This window comes from Megascapheus bottae, chromosome 17 (genome assembly GCF_031878675.1).
Source record: "Megascapheus bottae isolate mThoBot1 chromosome 17, mThoBot2.hap1, whole genome shotgun sequence".
Taxonomy (NCBI): domain Eukaryota; kingdom Metazoa; phylum Chordata; class Mammalia; order Rodentia; family Geomyidae; genus Megascapheus; species Megascapheus bottae.
Window position 1 is genome coordinate 19,323,394 of NC_143525.1, and position 19,031 is coordinate 19,342,424.

At 52.2% G+C, this 19,031-nt stretch overlaps 1 protein-coding gene across 4 annotated transcripts in view; it reads left to right on the forward strand.

The window, feature by feature from the left end:
* The window catches only part of Fmnl1 (formin like 1), a 25,206-nt gene continuing 6,175 nt past the window's right edge, over window positions 1-19,031 (forward strand). Inside the window, exons 1-13 of one of the 4 annotated variants that reach the window (XM_090350042.1) lie at window positions 1-195; window positions 9,847-9,930; window positions 10,781-10,894; window positions 11,571-11,644; window positions 11,822-11,905; window positions 12,157-12,285; window positions 12,565-12,582; window positions 14,052-14,160; window positions 14,973-15,049; window positions 15,218-15,311; window positions 16,647-16,721; window positions 16,989-17,099; window positions 18,735-18,884. In XM_090350042.1, the coding sequence (XP_090206168.1) occupies window positions 67-195; window positions 9,847-9,930; window positions 10,781-10,894; window positions 11,571-11,644; window positions 11,822-11,905; window positions 12,157-12,285; window positions 12,565-12,582; window positions 14,052-14,160; window positions 14,973-15,049; window positions 15,218-15,311; window positions 16,647-16,721; window positions 16,989-17,099; window positions 18,735-18,884 (1,248 nt within the window). In that variant the 5' untranslated portion in view covers window positions 1-66. The remainder of the gene's footprint in view (window positions 196-9,846; window positions 9,931-10,780; window positions 10,895-11,570; window positions 11,645-11,821; window positions 11,906-12,156; window positions 12,286-12,564; window positions 12,583-14,051; window positions 14,161-14,972; window positions 15,050-15,217; window positions 15,312-16,646; window positions 16,722-16,988; window positions 17,100-18,734; window positions 18,885-19,031) is intronic. The other 3 variants (XM_090350041.1, XM_090350044.1, XM_090350043.1) reach the window with 3 other exon arrangements.

Below are 19,031 nucleotides of genomic sequence, written 5' to 3' on the forward strand. Positions count from 1 at the left end.
GTCCCCCTCCCCGACACCCTGGATTTCCGAGGCTGGAGACGCCTGGCCGGCTGGGTGGGGACCACCATGGGCAACGCGGCCGGCAGCGCCGAGCAGCCCGCGGGCCCCACCGCGTCGCCCCCCAAGCAGCCCGCCGCCCCCAAGCAGCCGATGCCCGCCGCCGGGGAGCTGGAGGAGCGATTCAACCGCGTCCTGGTGAGTGCGCCGGGTCCGTGCCCGAGCCACCGGGAGAGGGGCGGGGGGGGGGGCTCCGCGCGCGTCCCCGCCCCGGGAGGGGGGTGCTCAGGTGCCGCTTAGAGATCCCCATCCCTGCGCTGCCCCCCTCCGGGAGGGTGGGAGGGGCAGTGGCTTCTCTCGGTGACTTAGCACTCTCCACCCCCCCACCCCCGAAAAACTTTCTTCTGCAGTGGCCCAGGATGTCCCCCCAGACACCCCCTCCTCCCACGCTCCTGGCTCTAAAGGTCTTCCACAGAAACGTCCTGTGGGGGGGTGTGGAGCGGAGCACTCGCGGGGTGGGGGAGCTCTCCACGCCACGCAGGCCCCGCTGCCGGGTGCGGGTCTGGAGCATCCGCCCTTCTGTGTCTCAGGGTCAAAGATGGAAGGGTCACGACTCAGCCTCTTAACAAGCCCGGGACCCAGTGGAAGTGTCTGGTCCTGGTTTGTGCCTGTGTCCCCGCCGCCGCCCCCGGAGGCGGGTGGGTAGGTGGGCAGATCCTGAAGAACCAGCACTTGTGCTTCTCACCCCCATATGCCCAGAAGGCCTGTGCCCCTCATCTTGAGCATCTCCTCCTGACCACTGAAGGGAGTGAGATTCCAAAGGGTGGGGTCCGCGTGGGTTGATGCACCCCTGACTTGGGGTGGAGCAAAAGTATAGAAGTCCCCATCCGTTCTGGGAATTTTTCTTTGGTTGGGGTAGGGAGGAGGTTGCTGGAGTCTAAGCCATTGGGGAGGAAGCCATCAACTCAAGCTGAGTTGATGAGCAGTTAAAACATGACTGGGTGCACGTGCCAGTGCAGTTAGGGGTCCCCAAGACAGATGGGAGGCAGCAGAAGCAGGGAAGAGGAAGGGCACCCATTCTCACTTCCCTCTCTATCTCAGCCCTCTTCCTGGCTCCCCTCTCTAATTGCCTGGTGTGGCCTGTCTGCTGTCCCTTGCTGGACACTGGTGACAGGCGGTAAGGCTGGGCTGTTTCCCAGAGCTCTTCCCAGTTTGAGCAGGCTGGCACTGCACATCTGAGGATGGAGGCCCCAGGGGTGGGTGGGGTGGGGGGGGGAAGGCAGCAAAGTGGTGTTGGCTCCATCTTTGTCTTTTGCCTACCTCTAGCCTTTTCCCTACCTTCAGCTCAACCACTCAGCCCTATTTGCTTGACCCTCTGCATGGCCCCAACAGGCCATCTTCTAACAAATAGCTCCTGAGAATCCTGGCAGCTGCCCACTCCCAGGGAAAGCTAAGAGGGGTCCTGGAAGAATGTGGTGATGATGCTATGTGTGTGGTGTCTGACCTTGTGAAGGCATCTTGCTTGGGTGGGGAGGAGGAAGGACTCAGGTCAGCCACTGGCTTACCCATCTCTCCACCTGCTCTGACTCTTCCTATCCCAAACCCAGATCTCAGCAAGGCTAAGCTGAGCTGACTAGATGAGGGGAGGGGACATGAGATACAAACGTTGGGGGAGCTTTCTGGGGGTACCATGGGTTTGTGACCATCTCAGCAAGCTTTGGAGGTGAGGGGTGAGGTCTAGGCTGTTCTTTGTTATGCATGCTAATGGGAGGAGCCATGTGGATAATTCAGATCTGGGGAAAATCCAAAGTTTAGTGTGGACATCCCCATGCAGGTGTGGAACCTTACTGTCCCAGGCAATTTGTGGCCATAACTGACTGGCTAAGTCACATAAAATGCCACTGCAGTTGGGAAGTCCAGATGGGCTCTCTGTGTCACTTACCCATTTTTGCCTGGGAGTGGATTCCTGTGGCCCTCATTTTAGGTAATCCCTCCTAAGCTGGGCGCTGGTGGCTCACACCTGTAATCCTAGCTTCTCAGGAGGCTGAGATCTGAGGACGGTGATTTGAAGCCAGCCTGGGCAGGAAAGTCTATGGGACTCTTGTCTCCAATTAAAAAGAAAAGAAAAGAAAAATGGAACTGTCTGTGGCTCAAATGGTAGCATGTGAGTATTGAGTGAAAAAGCTAAGGGACAGATCTCTGGCCCTGAATTCAAGTTCAAACCCGAGTACACACACACACACTGGATTGGGTTAGTGTGGGTTGGTCCCTCTGTGTTCTGGCTTGAGGTGGAGCAAAGGTGGCAGGGTGGAGAGAAGGTCTGGAGAGGTGTCTTAGAGGGTGGTCTGGTGGTTGGGTTCCCAGGAACCCTACTATATTTATATCCTCTTCCTGGGGAAGGTCCAGCTCATCTTTCATTTGTTTGCCAGTTCTAGGGCTTGAACTCGGGGCCTGGGCTCTCTATCTCCAAGCCTGTCTGTGCTCAAAGCTAGTAGTCTACCACTTGAGCCACAGCATCACTTCCGGCTTTTTCTGTGTATGTGGGTGGTACTGAGGAATCGAACCCAGGGCTTTGTGCATGTTAGGCAAGCACTCTCCCACTAAGCCACATCTCTCCTAGTTAATCTTTCATCTTGTTATGACTGAGATCTATATTGGTTAAAAACTTGGCTCTTTCCACTCTTCACTAGCAGGGACACAAGCCTCCCACCCTAGAGTGACAGTCTTGACCTCTGCTTGAGGCTGCCCAAGGCAAAAGATCAGGCTGAACCCATAAGTCTGGCCATGAGTGTTTCAGAGGGTAGCTTCATTTGACCCCATTTTAGGGGTCAGAGCTAAGTCTCATCCTTAGGCTATGTCTTTTTTTTTTTTTTTTTTTTGCCATTCATGGGCCTTGAGCTCAGGGCCTAAGCACTGTCCTTGATCTTTCTCAAGGCTAGAGCTCTACCACTTGGGCCACAGCACCATTTCTGGCTTTTTTTTTCTATGTATGTGGTACTGAGGACTCGAACCTGGGTCTTTGTGCATGCTAGGCAAGCACTCTACCACTAGGCTAACCTTCCCAGCCCCTTAGGCTATGTCTTAAGAGAAGAGTCTAGATTTTATTTTTAGAGGGGGAAGGGCACCACCTATAGTACTGGTCACCATGACCTCAGAGAACCTCTTCCTGTCATTTCAACATGACCCTTCCGTCCCTGGAGGGGAGTAGGTCTCTATACCCCAAACTGCTCCTTTTCTGGATGGGACTCCTCTTCTGGGTTTGGGGTATCTCCAACAGTCTCCCCACTTGGGAAGGTGGTGTAGAGAACCCCTTTCTGTGTGCTGGGCTGTGAGAGAGGGGTGTCCTGCTTCCAGTGGGGGTGGGAAGGAAGAGCAGGTTGAGCCAGGGTTTCTGGCTGCTGCCTTAGCAACACGGAGGAGCGTGGCTGCCCAGCTCCAGGGGCCTGCTGGGATAGTGGGAATGCCAGCCAGCCAGGCTCCAAGCCTGCGGCTCTCCTACGCCCTGCCCAAGGCTGGGTATCTTCCAGCATCTTCCTGCCTTCCTTGGGAGGAGGCATGTGGGGTGAGGATTTGGGATAGCCTACCAGGAGTATATGTATAACTGGGCATAGATAGGGTGCCCTGATCTGCTTGGGCAGAGAGCATCCTATATCCTTGGGGCTCAGGGATAAGTGGAGGTAAGACTGAGAGTGATGTTGGCACTCAGAGGGCATATCATATGTTGAGGACCTAGCCCCTAGGGTGAACTTACCCATGTCCAGGACATGGGCACTTGACCAGGCTATGTGGGGCAATCAGGATGTGCCCTAGGGCCCCGGAAGGCCTGACTCTAGTCAGGCCCTTCACAGCAGACTAGGTGTCTCCATTCTGCCAGCCTGTGATGGAGGTGTGTCTCCCAGGCCAGCAACTCCTCTGGGGTAGAGCTCCTGATGTTGTGGGCCTGCAACTAGGGGTGAGGGTGGGATTACTCAGACCCTGGTGCTTCCTTCCCTCTATCTCCCACAGACTAGCTCACTGGGGGTGTCATCCTGTGGTCAGATTCTGGGCTGTGCAGAGGCTGTGGGTAGACATTCTCAGCAGGCAGGCCTGGCACATACTGGCCTGGAAATGCAGGGAAGTGGTGAATATGATTCACAATGGCATCTGGGGCCTTGTTGGCAAAGAGCTGGGTGAGATGGGCAGGAGCAGGTGGGGTTGCTCTTAGGGGCTAGCTATCTTGGTACTTTCCCTGGGAATAGAGAGTTCTGGAAGGTGGCTTGGGCCTTCCTGCCTTTGAAGGGGGTAGAGTGGTCACTCAGGAGAAAGGCAGGGAAAGTTTCCTGAATTCAGGGGGCAAAGGGAATCATCAAGTTTGGGGATGGAATTTTATCTTCAGCACTTAGTACCTTAGACCTGAGTTACTCCACCTCTCTGAACTTCAGCATTCCTTACATGTGAGGGGAACATGATAACTACCACATTATGAAAACAGTTTTCTTTACACACAATGACATGTTTAGTGTTATAAAGGGGATTAAATGGAGTGGTCTGCACAATGCCTGGTCATGAGGAAATGCCCATTGCTGGGCTTCTCTGTGAGTAAGAGGTTGCTGAGCTGGTCCTCCCCATCTTGGAGCCCGTCTGTCTTCTCAAGAACATCCTGGGTTACCACGTAGGTCTTCTGCTCTGGTAAACCGGCCACCTCGCAGCCATTACGCAGGTCTGCAGCAGCAAGGCCTAGACTGAAAACTGTGTGGTGGCCGGAAACCACGAGAGGGAGGGCCCACCTCTCCTGGAGGGTGGGGCTGCGGTGGGGCCAACGGCAGCTAGCAGGGCAGCTCTCGGTGTGCAAAGGAGGAGCGGTGGCAGGCCTCCACTTCCTCACACCGAGGGGTGCTGGTGGGGGTGTTCCCCAATGAGTAAGAGCTCAGTATGGGCAACAACAGGAAGTGTAGGGTGCTAGGTGTCAGGAAGAGGCTCTGGCTGGCTATTATGGGTTCTTCAGAGATGAGGGGCCTGAGGCCAGGCTGTCCATAGAACTCTGGACCCCACTGGCCTTCTCAGGAAACCGAGTTCTGTTCACCAATTTGCCATCTAGATATCCTTGGGCAGTCAACTGCCCCGTGTCTCTGTTTCCCTTTCTACAATAAAGATTATAATAGCATCTTCCTCAACTGAGTTAACAATAGATGTAGAGTCTTTAGGTGGCATTAACCCAGAAGAAATGTTTTGGGAGCATTTGTTTTATTGTTGTTGATTTCTTGCAGCCTGGATAATTTGGACAGGGTCTAGTGTTTTGGTTCCTATTCTATTTAGCCTGGCTTTGCTACAGGGGACCAAGACCTGTAGGGACCTGGGGACCTTAGGAGTTTTCAGTACCTAATACAGGGTGGGTCACCCCCACAGCTTCCTTTAAGTGTGTAAGAGCACCAGAGAGTCTATATCTGGAGATTTTATGAAGTGGATGCAATTGATTATTTCTACAGATGTGCTGAGAGCTTAAAAGCCAAGATTGAGGCCACACAGAGGTATAGGGAGATACAGAATAGAGGCTGGGGGTTTGCCTGGCTTCTGGCCTTAACAGTGGGCTTGAGGTCTATATTTAGGGGCACTTTGGGGCCCACAGGGGGTGTGGGATAGGGTGTTGGGGAAAGGATGGGCCGGTGGGCTGAGGCCTAGATGCTCAAATGGAAAGTGCAACTGCAGGGTGTGGCCCTGTCCAGATGAAGTTGCAGCTCTAGGTCTCTTGGGATAGAGCTCTGGGACAGAGCCTGTGGAAGTCAACATGGTGGGGGAGAAGGGGGGGGAAGGGGGCGGGCTCCTAGTATGAGCCTGTGGGGCTGGTTTCCTGTGTGGTGTCTCTCTCTGACCCCAGGAGGCTCTGGCAGGGAGGAGATGGTCACCACACACTCTAATAGAAAAGGTGGGAAATTCGCTCCTTTCCTCGGCCATACCCTATAGCTCTCTTCCTCCTCTGACCCAAAGCACTGGTGCAGCTGGGAAAGGAGCTGAAGGGTCAGTTCAAGTTTCACCAAGCCTTGGAGACAGATCAATCTTTTCTGGATGTCTTCACAAATTTCTGTTCGCTCCACCATACCCTGCCTTAGGGTCTTCTGTAGATTTCCGCCCACCCCTGTGATCCTACGAGATATTTCTTCTTAGTGTTGAGCGCTGGAAGACTACTCCTAACATTAAACCACAGCTCTGCTGAGCACTGGCAACTGTAACCCTAGTTAGTTACTTAGGAGGTTGAGATCTGACACTGACTGTGGAAGCCAGCCCAGGCAGAAAGTCTGTGAGACTCTCTTTTTTTTTTTTTCCCCTCTCAGTCGGTCATGGGCTTTGAACTCTGGGCCTGAGTGCTGTCCTTGAGCTGAATCCTTAGCTCAGGGCTAGTGTTCTACCACTCTGAGCCACAGCACCACTTATGGTTTTCTGGTGGTTAATTGGAGATAAAAGTCTCATGGATTTTCAGGCTCAGGGTGGCTTTGAACTGTGATCCTCAGATTCTAGCTTCCTGAGTAGCTAAGATTATAGGACAAGCCACTGTAACCAGCTCTGTGAGACTCTTAACTCCAATTAATCATCAAAAAATCAGAAGTAGTGCTGTGGCGTAAGTGGTAGAGCACTAGCTTTGAGGAAAAAAAAAAGTTGGGCTAGCAATGTGTCTTAGTGGTAGAGTGCTTGCCTAGCATGCATGAGGTCTTGGGTTCAATTCCTCAGTACCACATACACAGAAAAAGCCAGAAGTGGCACTGTGTTCAGGAATAGTGCATAGACCCTGAGTTCAAGCTGTAAGACTGGTACAAAACAATAACAACAACAACAAGCCAAATCCAATAACAACAAAACAAAACAGCCTTTAAAAAAATGTCCTAGGACTTGAACTCGGGACCTGGGCACTGTCCTTGAGCTTTCTCAAGCCTAGCACTCTACCACTTGAGCCATGGCACCACTTCCAGCTTTTTCTATGTATGTGTACTGAGGAATTAAACCTAGGGTTTCATGCAAGCACTCTACCACCAGGCCATACTTCCGCCCTGCCCTCCCAAAGCAGCTTTTCACCTGAGTTTCTCTCAGAGTGCCATTTAATGGAAGAGGAAGCTCAGGAACCAAGAAGCGATAGGGTTGGGTGGGTCTTTTGAGTCCCATTCTGGTCCCTCTGCCTCACAGATGTGCCCTTACCCACACACCTGGACTGCTTGGATCTTCCTTTCCTAGCCGAGTGATGTTTGCTCCCCCAGTTTCCATGCTATCCCTCTTTGTTGGTCCAGGTTAGGGCCCTGCTCCTGTTTTCAGAGAGTGGCCTCATATCACCCCAAGTGAGTGGCATTTGTTGGCCCTTCTCCCACTCCCTGGGTGCCCATCTCTTCGGTGGGCACAGCCACAGCCTGGGAGCAGCTGCTAATTAGTGTTCAACGCTGTCAGAGCTATTTCTGATTTCAGAGCCTAAATATAGCATGTCTAGCAGGCTGGCACAAGGGCCTGGGCCCTGAGGAGGCCCAGGTGGGGAAGGAGTACCTTGTCTTCCATCACTGTTGGGATGGATGCTCCAAGACCCCCAAGAAGCTTCTATCCTTTCCAGCACATACCCTGGGACTGCTCAGGAGGAGCCCACCAGGGCTGGGTTCAAAGCCTGCCTGCCAGTTTCTTTTTTACTGGCTTCCTATGTGACCTTGGACAGGTCAGGGAATGAATCAGTGCACCTGTGAGATGGGCATAGTAACAGTGCCAAGGAAGGCAGGTGGGGGTGTGTGTGTGGGGGGGGAGAAGGCCCGCCATCAGCGTGCAGAGCTCTGAGTGCTGGCTGGCCTGGTACACATTCAGGGAAAGCTGGCTGTCATGACTTGAGGGCCATTCTAGCACAAAACATTTGGTAAGGACCCAGAAAGTTCCTGTTAGATGGCTGACCCTTCTGTGGCTCAGATGTTAGGGCTTGGTGTCTTCCTCTGTCGCCTGGCATTGACTTCCTCCTTTCTCCAGGCATATACAGCACCTCAGTGCCACTGCTCCCCACTGCGGGGTGGGTAACAGAGGGATGATAGTTTCCAGGCCCACTAGCAAAGTTCCCCCAACCTACATGCTGAAGGACCCTTCTTGGGCAGTCCTCTCATGCATCAGGACCTGGCTTGGTTTCAGACATCTGGGGGGCGGGGAGGTGGGTGTTGCAGCATTTTCCTCAGTCCAGGCTGTCTTTCACAATATAGGGGGGGGGAGCAGGCAGGAATGACGTACCCCACCCCTAGCTGGCCCAGGAGTCTGGTTGGAGGACAATTTCACCTCTCAAGTAGGGCCCCAGCCGGAAAGTTAGGCAATGGGGGATGAGAACACCCCATTTCCTGTTGTGTGAGGCTGACTCAAGGCAGTGATTTGGGGGTGAGGTCTAGTTAGAGCCCCAGATCTAGGCTTAGCCACCAAGAGAGGAAGCTGGCAGAGGAGCCTTGGGTGGGCCTGGCTCCCTGGCTGCTTCAGGCATGTGTGACCTTTCCTTAGAGCCACGTGATGGAGGGTGTGTGCTCCTTATCCCTAGGGCTGGTGACAGTCCAATACTGCCTCGGCTAGACTGAGGACTCCGTGAAGGCAACAACTGTCTTTAGAGGCTTGATATAGAACTCAGCTCTCAATAAACCTGGAGCTTCCTGAGTTGGAATGAACTGGCCTTGTCTTCTGGGTTTGTTAGGGGAGATTTGTCAAGTGTTGGGGTCTAGGCAGCCTCAAGTTCTGGCAACACTTGGTCCATTCTGCAGCTCCAAGCTGGATTGTATTACAGGGGCAGTGTGGCAAGGAAAGAACCAAGGCAGGGTTTCTTGCTGAATTTCCTTAGCTTTTGAGGGGAGTTCCATTCTGGGCTTTCAGCAACACTGCCTAGTATTCTAGCTGTGCTGTGGCTGAGTGGCCTACTTCTAGCTTCTGACACACCTTCAGCCATGACACATGACATGCTGCCCCTGTCTCATCCCCCCCTCCTTGAAAGGACCTGGTGGAAGGCCCTGGAGAAGATTGGGGAAGGAGGCTGCTCTGCCCTTGCTGGCATTGGCACTCTGGACTGGGTCTGTGCATATGGGAATGGGGTGTGTGGTGGTATGTGGGAAGGGGTCATTGCCTTATCACTGCAGCTGGACCTGGCTGGTCTGCCAACTTCTTTCCAGGATAGGGAAGCTAACACATTTGGGGAAGGTGGAACCTAGGGAAGGCACCTGCCTGCCTCATGCCAGATGTGCCAGGGAGACTCTGTGTGTGACAGAGTCCCATTAGATTTGAATTCAGATCCTGAGTCGAGGAGAGCCAGGTGTACACACATAATTACATTACTTGGGAGGAAGAGGCAGGAGGATCACAAAATTGAGGTCACCTTCAGCTACGTAGGGAGTTCCAAGACTGCTTAGGATATACAATGAGACCCAGTTGTAAGCACATATAAAACTCTGGGTCCAGGCAGGGAGCCAGTGGCTCACGCCTGCCTGTAATCCTAGCTACACAGGAAGTTGAGATGTGAAGGTTAAGGTTTGAAGCCAGCCTGGGCAGGAAAGTCTGTAAGACTCTTATCTCCAATTAGCCACCAAAAAAAAAAAAAAAAAAGCCAGAAGCAGAGGAGTGTCTGGTGCTAGAGCTCCATCCATCCTTGAGTGAAAAGCTAAGGGATGGTGCTCAGGCTGGGTGAGTTCAAGCCCCCAGTACTGGCAAAACCAACTCCGGGTCCCTTTGTAGATTCTGGGTTAGGGGGATATGGCTCTCTGCCTCCCTGGGCCTCAGTTTTCTAATACCATTTATCTCCTGGGATGAAAGGATGACACAGGCCTCCAAGGGAACTTAATGAATTTCCTGATAGTGCCCTAACATTCTCATCATCTTCCCTTTCTCTCCTCCTAGAACTGCATGAACTTGCCCCCAGACAAGGTCGAGCTGCTGAGCCAGTATGACAACGAGAAGAAGTGGGAGCTGATCTGTGACCAGGTGGGTGTCTGGACACCTCGGCCACTCTTCCCTCTGCCTTGATGTCCATGGGAAGGAACCCCTGCCCTCTTTTCCCTGTGGGTCAGAGGAGAGAGAGTAAAGCAGCAGCCTTTCAAGGCCAGATAGTTCAGACTGCTGCCCCTTGGAACTCAGTCTGAGTTCTGGGCTCACAGATGGGCAGCTGCTGCCCCTCTAGCTGCTGGACACCGAGAGGACTTGTCTCCTTACTGGGGTGGGGGTAGGGCTTGAGTGCTTTGGGATCCAGAAAGGGAGGCATGGGCCTCTGGCTGAGACATGGTAGCTGGAAAGCACCAGTCATACATACTGCCCCCCCTCACCTCACGCTAATGGAATGGGCGGGCTGGGCAGCTCTCTAGCTGGGTATGGCTGGGATGAGGACAGAAGTGGAGAGTGCCTCAGGGGCTCCTGAGGGGCTCAGGCTGGCGCTCAGAGGCTGGAGAGCAGAGCGTTGGAGTGGGTGGCTGGGCACATCTGAATGGTGTGGTTCCTGCCTTGTGTGGGGAGAGGCTGTCAGAGCTGAGGCAGGACGATTCTGAGTTGCTTTGTGGAGCCCTGGAGAAGATAACATATACACCGGTCCCTACCGTCAGAGGTCAGCAGGACGGCTAGGGGAGGTCCTGGCAATGGGGGCCTGAGCGCGCCTCTTGCTCTAGTCCAGTAACACCTATGGTCTCACTGAGTCCCTAAGGCAGGACAGGTCCTCTGCACTAGGTATTTCTGACATAACTTAAGACAACCTGAAAACCCAGGAGAGAGAAAAAAGGAAACTCTGGCCAGTGGCCCTGCAGTAGCCATAGCCAGCCCCTGTGAACCCCATCTATCTCCCCAGGAGCGGTTTCAAGTCAAGAACCCCCCTGCAGCCTACATCCAGAAGCTGAAGAGCTACCTGGATACTGGTGGGGTCAGCCGAAAAGTAGCTGCTGACTGGATGCCCAACCTGGGGGTATATGTCTCCCCTTTTGTTTTGTACCCCCCACCCCCTGGCACCTTTCAAGCTCTGGGCAGGTAGATTAGCTGAGTGCATGTGCGTGTGAGTGTGTGTGCATGTGTGTGCATTTATAGGAGACTCAGAGTACTTTGGGTGAGCAATTTTATAGTTTCCTTTGTGTATCCTGTATTTATTTACACAGGTACACATGTGTGTGTAGGTATGCATGCTATCCTGCATGGATGTGTATATGTGTGTATCATGGGTGTATTTTTGGATATATGTGTTTATATACTCCTGAGTCCATGAATAGAGAGAGAGCAAAGATGGTGGGGAGGGGTAGAGTGGAGAGAAACTCATGTGTTCCCGTGTGGGTGTGTGGAAAACCCTGTGTGTGTATCCAGGGTGTCGTGTTGGCTGTGTCTGTTGGGATATGTGCGTGGAAGCTGTGTGTCCATGTGGAGGTCTGTATGTGCATATACCATGTGTGGATCCTGTGTGTGTGTGGGAGGACTGCAGAGTCCCTGAGTGCTCTTTGTGCAGGGCAGGCATGTACAAGTGGTGGGGGAGGCTGAGTGTAAAAGGCCTTGCGTGTAGGGTGGGGGTGGGTACTGCTGGCTTTTGCCCTAGAATCTGAGGGGACTGTGGAGGCAGGGTTCCACCCACTAGACTCCTTGTTCTTGGTCCCTAGTTTAAGAGGCGAGTTCAGGAGTCCACGCAGGTGCTGCGGGAGCTGGAGACCTCCCTGAGGACCAACCACATCGGGTGAGCCAGAACTCAGGTCTCCCCCTCTGGGCCTTTCACATCGCAGGGTCTCCTGAGGTGGTGGGTGGGGTGGGGTCTTCTGGGGTAAGGGCACCCAGAGGATCTTGCTGTGCCTGCTTGGTGCCCTGTGGGGCAGGCCTACTTCCTGACTGCAACTGAGGGAGTCCTGTCCTGCAGGTGGGTGCAGGAGTTCCTCAATGAAGAGAACTGTGGCCTGGATGTGCTCCTGGAGTACCTGGCCTTCGCCCAGTGCTCTGTCACGTAAGCCACTCCTCAGACCTCGATCCTGCTTGTCCCTTGTGTCTTCCTGCCAGTTCCACGCAGACCATGGGGGAACCCTACACATGGCCTTAGACAGATTCCTTTCTGAGGCCTTCCTTGATCAAGAAAGGACATTCTCTTTCCCTCCACTGTGCTCAGCGTACAGCCAAGAGCACAGCCTCCCCTTCCTACCCCAGCCTTTCCTGTCTTACCCTGCAGTTCACCCTGAAGTGCCTGCATCTCCCCTCCAGATATGACATGGAGAGCACAGACAACGGGGCCTCCAGTGTGGAGAAAATCAAGCCACTAGAGCAGTCAGTAGAAGATCTCAGCAAGGGACCACCCTCATCTATGCCCAGAAATCGTCACTTGACTATCAAGTATGTGTCTCTAAGACAAGGTGGTAGAGAAATGGAGGAGTCAATGCTTCCTCTAGTCAGGCCCACCCAGGGTGTGAGGGGCTGGGGAAGGTGCAGCCAGGCATGAGGGGGGCGGGGAACAGAATCAGTGTCATGCAAAGCTCAGGATGCTGATATGCTAAGAAGCCTTCAGAGGCTGGATTCCGACTGGGTCCGGGATAAGGCGGGGGTTTCTGGGTTGGTTGGCAGAACCCTTCGTGTATCCATCTAATTCCTTGTTTTCTCCCACACGGCCTCCAGGTGTCCCCCTTCTCCCCGGTACGTAGCCACCTGGTGGAGGTGCATGCCTGGCTGACTTCCTGGGGTGGTGGTGGGTTGGATGAGGCATGCAAAGGATACTGTTGGGCGTGGCTGCTGTGACCTTGGTGTCCTGTAGGAGGCAGGGAGGGGGACAGAGGTGACTCTGGAGCATCAAGGAAACTCAGCTCTCATCAGTGGGTTTGCATGTTACATCCCAAACACACACAGTATGTTTGTCAAGTTAGACACTCTGGTTATCATTTCCTGGGTTAGATACCTGTCAGATTCCTCCCAAGACAGATCATCCTGCCTTTTTTTTTTTTTGAGGGGGTGGCTCACAGTTTAGTGGGGGAGTGGGTCGGTTCAGTGACAGGTGGTCCCAGAGATGTGACTGGAAAACTTCATGGAGGAATCAGGAGGGCTTCCCAGAAGAAGTGACACTGGACTTACCCAGATGGGGTCTTTCCAGACAGCATGAGGGCAAGAATGGGCATTTTTTTTGTGTGGGTCATGGAGCTTGAACTCAGCCTGGGGGCTGTCCCTGAGCTCTTTAGCTCAAGGCTACCATCCAACTCTTGAGTCATCCCCACTTCCCTGTTTTCTAGGGGGTTCATTAGAGATAAGAGTCTCAGGTCCTTTTATACCTGAGCTGGCTTTGAACCTTGATCCTCAGCTCTGAGCCTCCTGAGTAGCTAGGATTATAGGCGTGAGCCACCATGCCCAGCTGAAAGGGCATTTTAGGAAGAAGGCACAGAATGAGCAAAGACTGAGACATAGTTCAGCAATAATGGGAAAGGGCAGAGTGGAGGGCTGGTTTGGGCGAAGGTAAGAGGCTCTAGAGTAACTGAGGATGTGACAGAATCGTCAACATTGATAGACATGTGGATGTTGCAGTTGGCATTTTGCAAAAATGAAAACACATTTTGGGCCAAAAGAAATTGAGCGTATTCCTTGATAGAACGTAACAGGAGCCAAGCACTGTTCTGAGCTCATCTCATTGTTTCAACAGCCTTGCCAAAAAGGTACTATTGCTGCAATTCCTTCTTATGAGGCACAGGGAGATAAGTAACTTGTCTAGTAAGTTGTGAGTTCTTGAAGCACAACAGTCTGCATTCACAATCTGCCTCTCAAGATGGAAGAGGAGCCCAAGGAGCGGCCAGCGCCACCTTGTGGACAACTTTCTCATGGCCGTTTCCAAGCTTTGGCTGGTTGTTTGTTTTTTCCTTGTCAGTTTTCTGCCCTCACAACACAGCAGCCCTTCTTCATGCCAAGGCCTATAAGGGTCTCCCCACTATCCCCCATGGCATGGGAGATCCCAGATTTGAGCTCGAGGACACCTACCTTGCCCTGAAGTGGCCTTTTTGGTTGGGTAGATAGGAAGCTGTGACATGAGGTACTAGGGGTTCTTTCTCTCTTACTTGCTGGTGGAAGGAGTAGAAGTGAAGGCTTGGGGCTGACCCTGCTGCCTCTCCCACACCCCCCCCCAGGATGACCCCTGCCCACAGCAGGAAGGCCCTGCGGAATTCCCGGATCGTCAGTCAGAAGGACGACGTCCATGTCTGCATTATGTGTCTGCGTGCCATCATGAACTACCAGGTCAGTTGAGGGCATGGGTTTGGCGATCTGGGGAACTATTCTGGGGCTTGAGGTTCTGAGTTCAGTTGTCCCTGTATCCTGTCCCACACCAGAGAATCTTGGGGACCTGACAGGTCAGGCAGAGCATCTTGATTTGAGTCTGATGAGACTTGAGAAGAAGCCCCATATTTTTTCTTTTTTTTTTGGTGGGTTGTAGGGCTTGAACTCTGGGTCTGGGCACTGTCCTTGAGTTCTTCAACTCAAGGCTAACGCCTTACCCCTTGAGCCTCAGCCCCACTTCCCACTTTCTAGTGGCTAATTGAAGATAAGAGTCTCACCTTTAGTCCCCATACTGGCTTTGAACCGCTATCCTCAGATCCCAGCCTCCTGAGTAGCTACAATTCCAGGTGTGAGCCCCCACACCCAGCTAGAAGCCCCATATTTTTGCTGTCTACTTGTCTAGTCCCCCTGAGTGGTGTTGAACATGGCTGGGGTGTGCTTGGGTGTCACATGGGAGACCAGGCAGGGTTCACAGAAGAGCAGGATCTGGGCTGTAGTGTTTGGAGGAGCCAGGGTGGAGCTTATCTTTCTTGTGTCTCTGGCCTGTATGAATGTACTATGTCGGGGTGTCCCATCCTGGCCTCTGAAAAACATGAATTTCAGTGAGGGGCAGTGTTAAGGTTTGGCGGCTGCAGAGGGGGTTATGGTTGAATCTAAAGACTTGCTAAGCTTGAGAACGTCAGAGACTAGAACTGTCATGGCTTTGACTATGTTGGAGGTGCTGGCAGTCCAGGGGGCCTGTCTGGAGGCAATGACCTTTCCTCTTTTCCTAGTCTGGTTTCAGCCTTGTTATGAACCATCCAGCCTGTGTCAATGAGATTGCTCTGAGCCTCAACAACAAGAATCCTAGGTGAGGTCCACACCTATAACCTGTCTCCTGCTTTAGCCTGCTCTGCTTCTGCTCAGTTCTCAGGATGGTTTCCCAGACTCATCCCAGCCCAGCCTCAGTGCCCCTCCTCCTCCAGGTAGAATGCCTCCACCTTTACTGTAGGGATTGCTTGCTCCCCTTTCTCCTCAGAACCAAGGCTCTGGTGCTGGAGCTGTTGGCAGCCGTGTGCCTGGTGCGGGGAGGACATGACATCATTCTTGCAGCCTTCAACAATTTCAAGGAGGTATTGAAGCACCCATCCACACACCTGCCCCTCCAGTGTTGCTCAGAGTTCTGCTGCTGGCAGTTGGAGCCTCCGATAGGGTAGCAGAGGGTGTAGGATAGGCATTTGGGGGACCCAGAGGATAATCTGGGACAGGGAAGTTCTGAAAGGCAGGTACAGAGTCAGTGAAGGGTGACAAGGACAAGGACAGGCTTCTCTCAGCCTTACCAGATCCAAATTGGACTCCACCCACACATGTTGAGGTTGTGGGCTCTGTTTGTAAGAGGCACATGCACGGAGCTATAGAGAGAAGGCTGAGTGTGTGCATCATTCTTCAGAGAATAAGATTTACTGTGTCTACTATGTATGGGGCAAGGACTGGATCTCTGCCATATGTTAGTGAGCAAAAGAAACACCTGAGAAATAAAGAAGAGCATACCATCAAGCATTAAAAAATAAGTGCTCTGGAGCCAGGTGCCAGTGGCTCACATCTGTAAACCTAGTGACTCAAGGCTGAGATCTGATGATAGGGTTTGGAGCCAGCCAGGACAGGAAGGTCTATGAGACTTACCTCCCCACCCCCATTTTTCCAACCCTGGAGGGTTGGGCATGAACTCAGGGTCTGGGTGCTATCCTTAAGCCTCTTTATGCTTATAACTAGTGCTTTACCACTTGAGCCACAGTGCCACTTCTGGCTCTTTCTGAGTTTACTGGAAATAAGTTTCATGGACTTTTCTGCCTGGGCTGGCTTCATACTTTGATCCTCAGATCTTAGCCACCCTGAGTAGCTAGCATTACAGGCTTGAGCCACTGGTGCCTGGTGAGACTTACCTTTAACCACCAAAAAGTCAGAAGTAGAGCTGTGGCGCAAGTAGTAGAGCACCAGCCTTCAATGAAAAAGCTGAGATTGTGCTCAGTTCCTGAGTTCAAGCCTTAGTTCTGGCATGTGTGTACAGATGCACACTCACATATGCATGCGTGTGCACACACATACATACACAAGAAAATAAGTTTTTTAGTGAAGGGATACTGAGGAGGCAGGGGAACAAGTTTCAGACTGGTCAAGGACGACCTCATTGGCAACCGAAAGGCTTGAGCAAGGCTGTAAGAGAGTAAGGGCCTGAGCACGGTGCCTAAATTATGGGAGAGCACACCACACAGTTGGAACAGCAAGTGCAAAGGCCCTGAGGTTAGAGTGAGAGAGGAGTGGGGTTTAGGCCAGAAGAGTGATGTGACCTGACCTAGGTGAAACTGGAGAGAAGCCTGAAGAGGCACAAGAGAGGTAACCGCCAAAATGGAGGTTGAGTCACTGGAGTCATTCATCCTCAGTGAATGAATGTCATGCCTCTGGCCCAGGTGTGTGGGGAGCAGCATCGCTTTGAAAAGCTGATGGAATATTTCCGGAATGAGGACAGTAACATCGACTTCATGGTAAGCTTGACAGCACGGGGGCTGAGGCCTATTGGGTCCAGGAAGTGGCTGCAGGGCTGGGCTCTGGGCCCAGTCCTAGCAAAGTGTGAGAATTGATTCACCAGTAGGGGAAGGTTAGAGATTGGGGTGAGAGGGTTTGGGCTGAGGGGGACATGGAGATGACCTGGGAACTGTGGAGAGGGAGGGAGACTTGGAGGTAGACGATGAGGTCTAGAAGTCATTGAACAATCCAGTGGATCAAGTTTTGCTGCTGTCCCTGGATCCCAGGTGGCCTGCATGCAATTCATCAACATCGTGGTTCACTCAGTGGAGAACATGAACTTCCGTGTCTTCTTGCAATACGAGTTCACTCATCTGGGTCTGGACCTGTACTTGGAGGTAAGCTTTACAGCTGTCCCTGCCCCACTCACCTACTACAAATTTGGGTTCAAATCTTGGCATTGCCAGGGTGGAAATTTTGACATGCTACGGTATATATGAGCCTTGGAAACTTGACAGTAAAAGAAGCCAGGTACAAAAGGCCTGATATTATATGATTTCTGTATATTAGATGTCCAGAATGGATAAATTCATAGAAATAGAAAGTAGATTAGTGGTGGCCAGAGATGGGGAGAAGACAATGGAAGTGGCTGCTAATGGGGTCAGAGTTTCCTTCTAGGCTAATGAAAATGTTCAGAAGGGGTAGTGTTAGCTCACACCTGTAATCTCAGTCACTTTGGAGGCAGAGAATGGAAGATCAGTGTTCAAGGTTAGACTGGACAAAATGTGAAACCCTATTAAAGAAAAAGCTCTAAACACACACACACACACACACACACACACACACACACACACACACTGGACAAAATGTGAAACCCTATTAAAGAAAAAGCTCTAAACACACACACACACACACACACACACACACACACACACACACACACACACACACACACACACACACACACACACACACACACGCTGGCTTTAGCTGGGAGCCAGTGGCTTAGGCCTATAATCCTAGCTACTCAGGAGGCTGAGATCTGAGGTTTGTGGTTCAAAGCCAGCCCAGGCAGAGAAGTCCAGAAAAGTTTGTGAGACTCTTATCCAATAAACTCAGAAAAAGTGGTAAGTGGTGTGGTGTGGTGTGGCGTGGCGCTGTGGCTAAAGCGATAGTGTTAGCCTTGAGCACAAAGAGGCTCTGAGGCCGCACCTAGGCCCTGAGTTCAATCCCTACAACTCCCCTCTTCCCCCCCCCCCAAAAGTTGGCTTTGGTGGTGCATGCCAGTAATTCCAGATCCAAAAGCAGAGTTAGGAAGATTGTGGTCTGAGGCTGGTAAAGAATCCCTCTCCATGAAATATAAAGTGAAAAAAGCCAGAGGGGTGGCTCACATGGTATAGTCTCTGCCTAGAAAGTGTGAGGTCCTGAGTGTCAAAAAAAGAAATGCTCTGGAAGTAGTGGTGATGGTTATACAATCTTGTGACTAAACTAAGAACTACTGACTTGGTACTTTACAATGATTATTATTTTTGGTTCTGGAGCTTGAACTTGGGGGGTCTGTGCTCTTTTTCATAAGGCTCTACCACTTTAAGCCACTGTGTCACCTCGATTTTCTGAGTGGTGTATTGGAGATAAGAGTCTCACTGGCTTTCCTGCTGGGGCTGGCTTGGAATCCTCAGATCTAGTCTCCTCAGGACCTGGGGTGACAGGTGTGAGTCACCAGTGCCTGGCCTAAAATGGTAAATTTTACAATATCTGAACTCAGGGCCTGAGCACTGTCCTTGGGCCTTCCTCCAGGTTAGTGTTCTACCACTTGAGCCACAGCACCACTTCTGGCTTTTCTATGGATGTGGTACTAAAGAATTGAACCCTGATCTTCCTGCACGCTAGGCAAACACCCTACCACTAGGCCAACTCCCTGCCCAATGAATTCTATCTTAATAAAAATTAAAGAAAAATAATAAGTTAGACCTACCCTAATAGTGATGGGAGAAGACGCCAGGCCTCACCTCCTTTCTTCTGCCTGGGGACAGAGGCTCCGGCTCACCGAGAGTGACAAGCTACAGGTGCAGATCCAGGCGTACCTGGACAATGTGTTTGATGTTGGGGCGCTGTTGGAGGACACAGAGACCAAGAATGCTGTGCTGGAGCACATGGAGGAGCTACAAGAGCAGGTGGCACTGGTGAGCACAGTTTCCGAGCCCAGCCCCGCACACAGTGGGCCTACAGGATGTGTCAGTTTTCCCGAATGGCGGACACCGTTCTGGGAATGAGTTGGTCGTGGCTGTCTGCCTGGCACCCGAGTTTGACCTAAATCCAAATCCCAAATT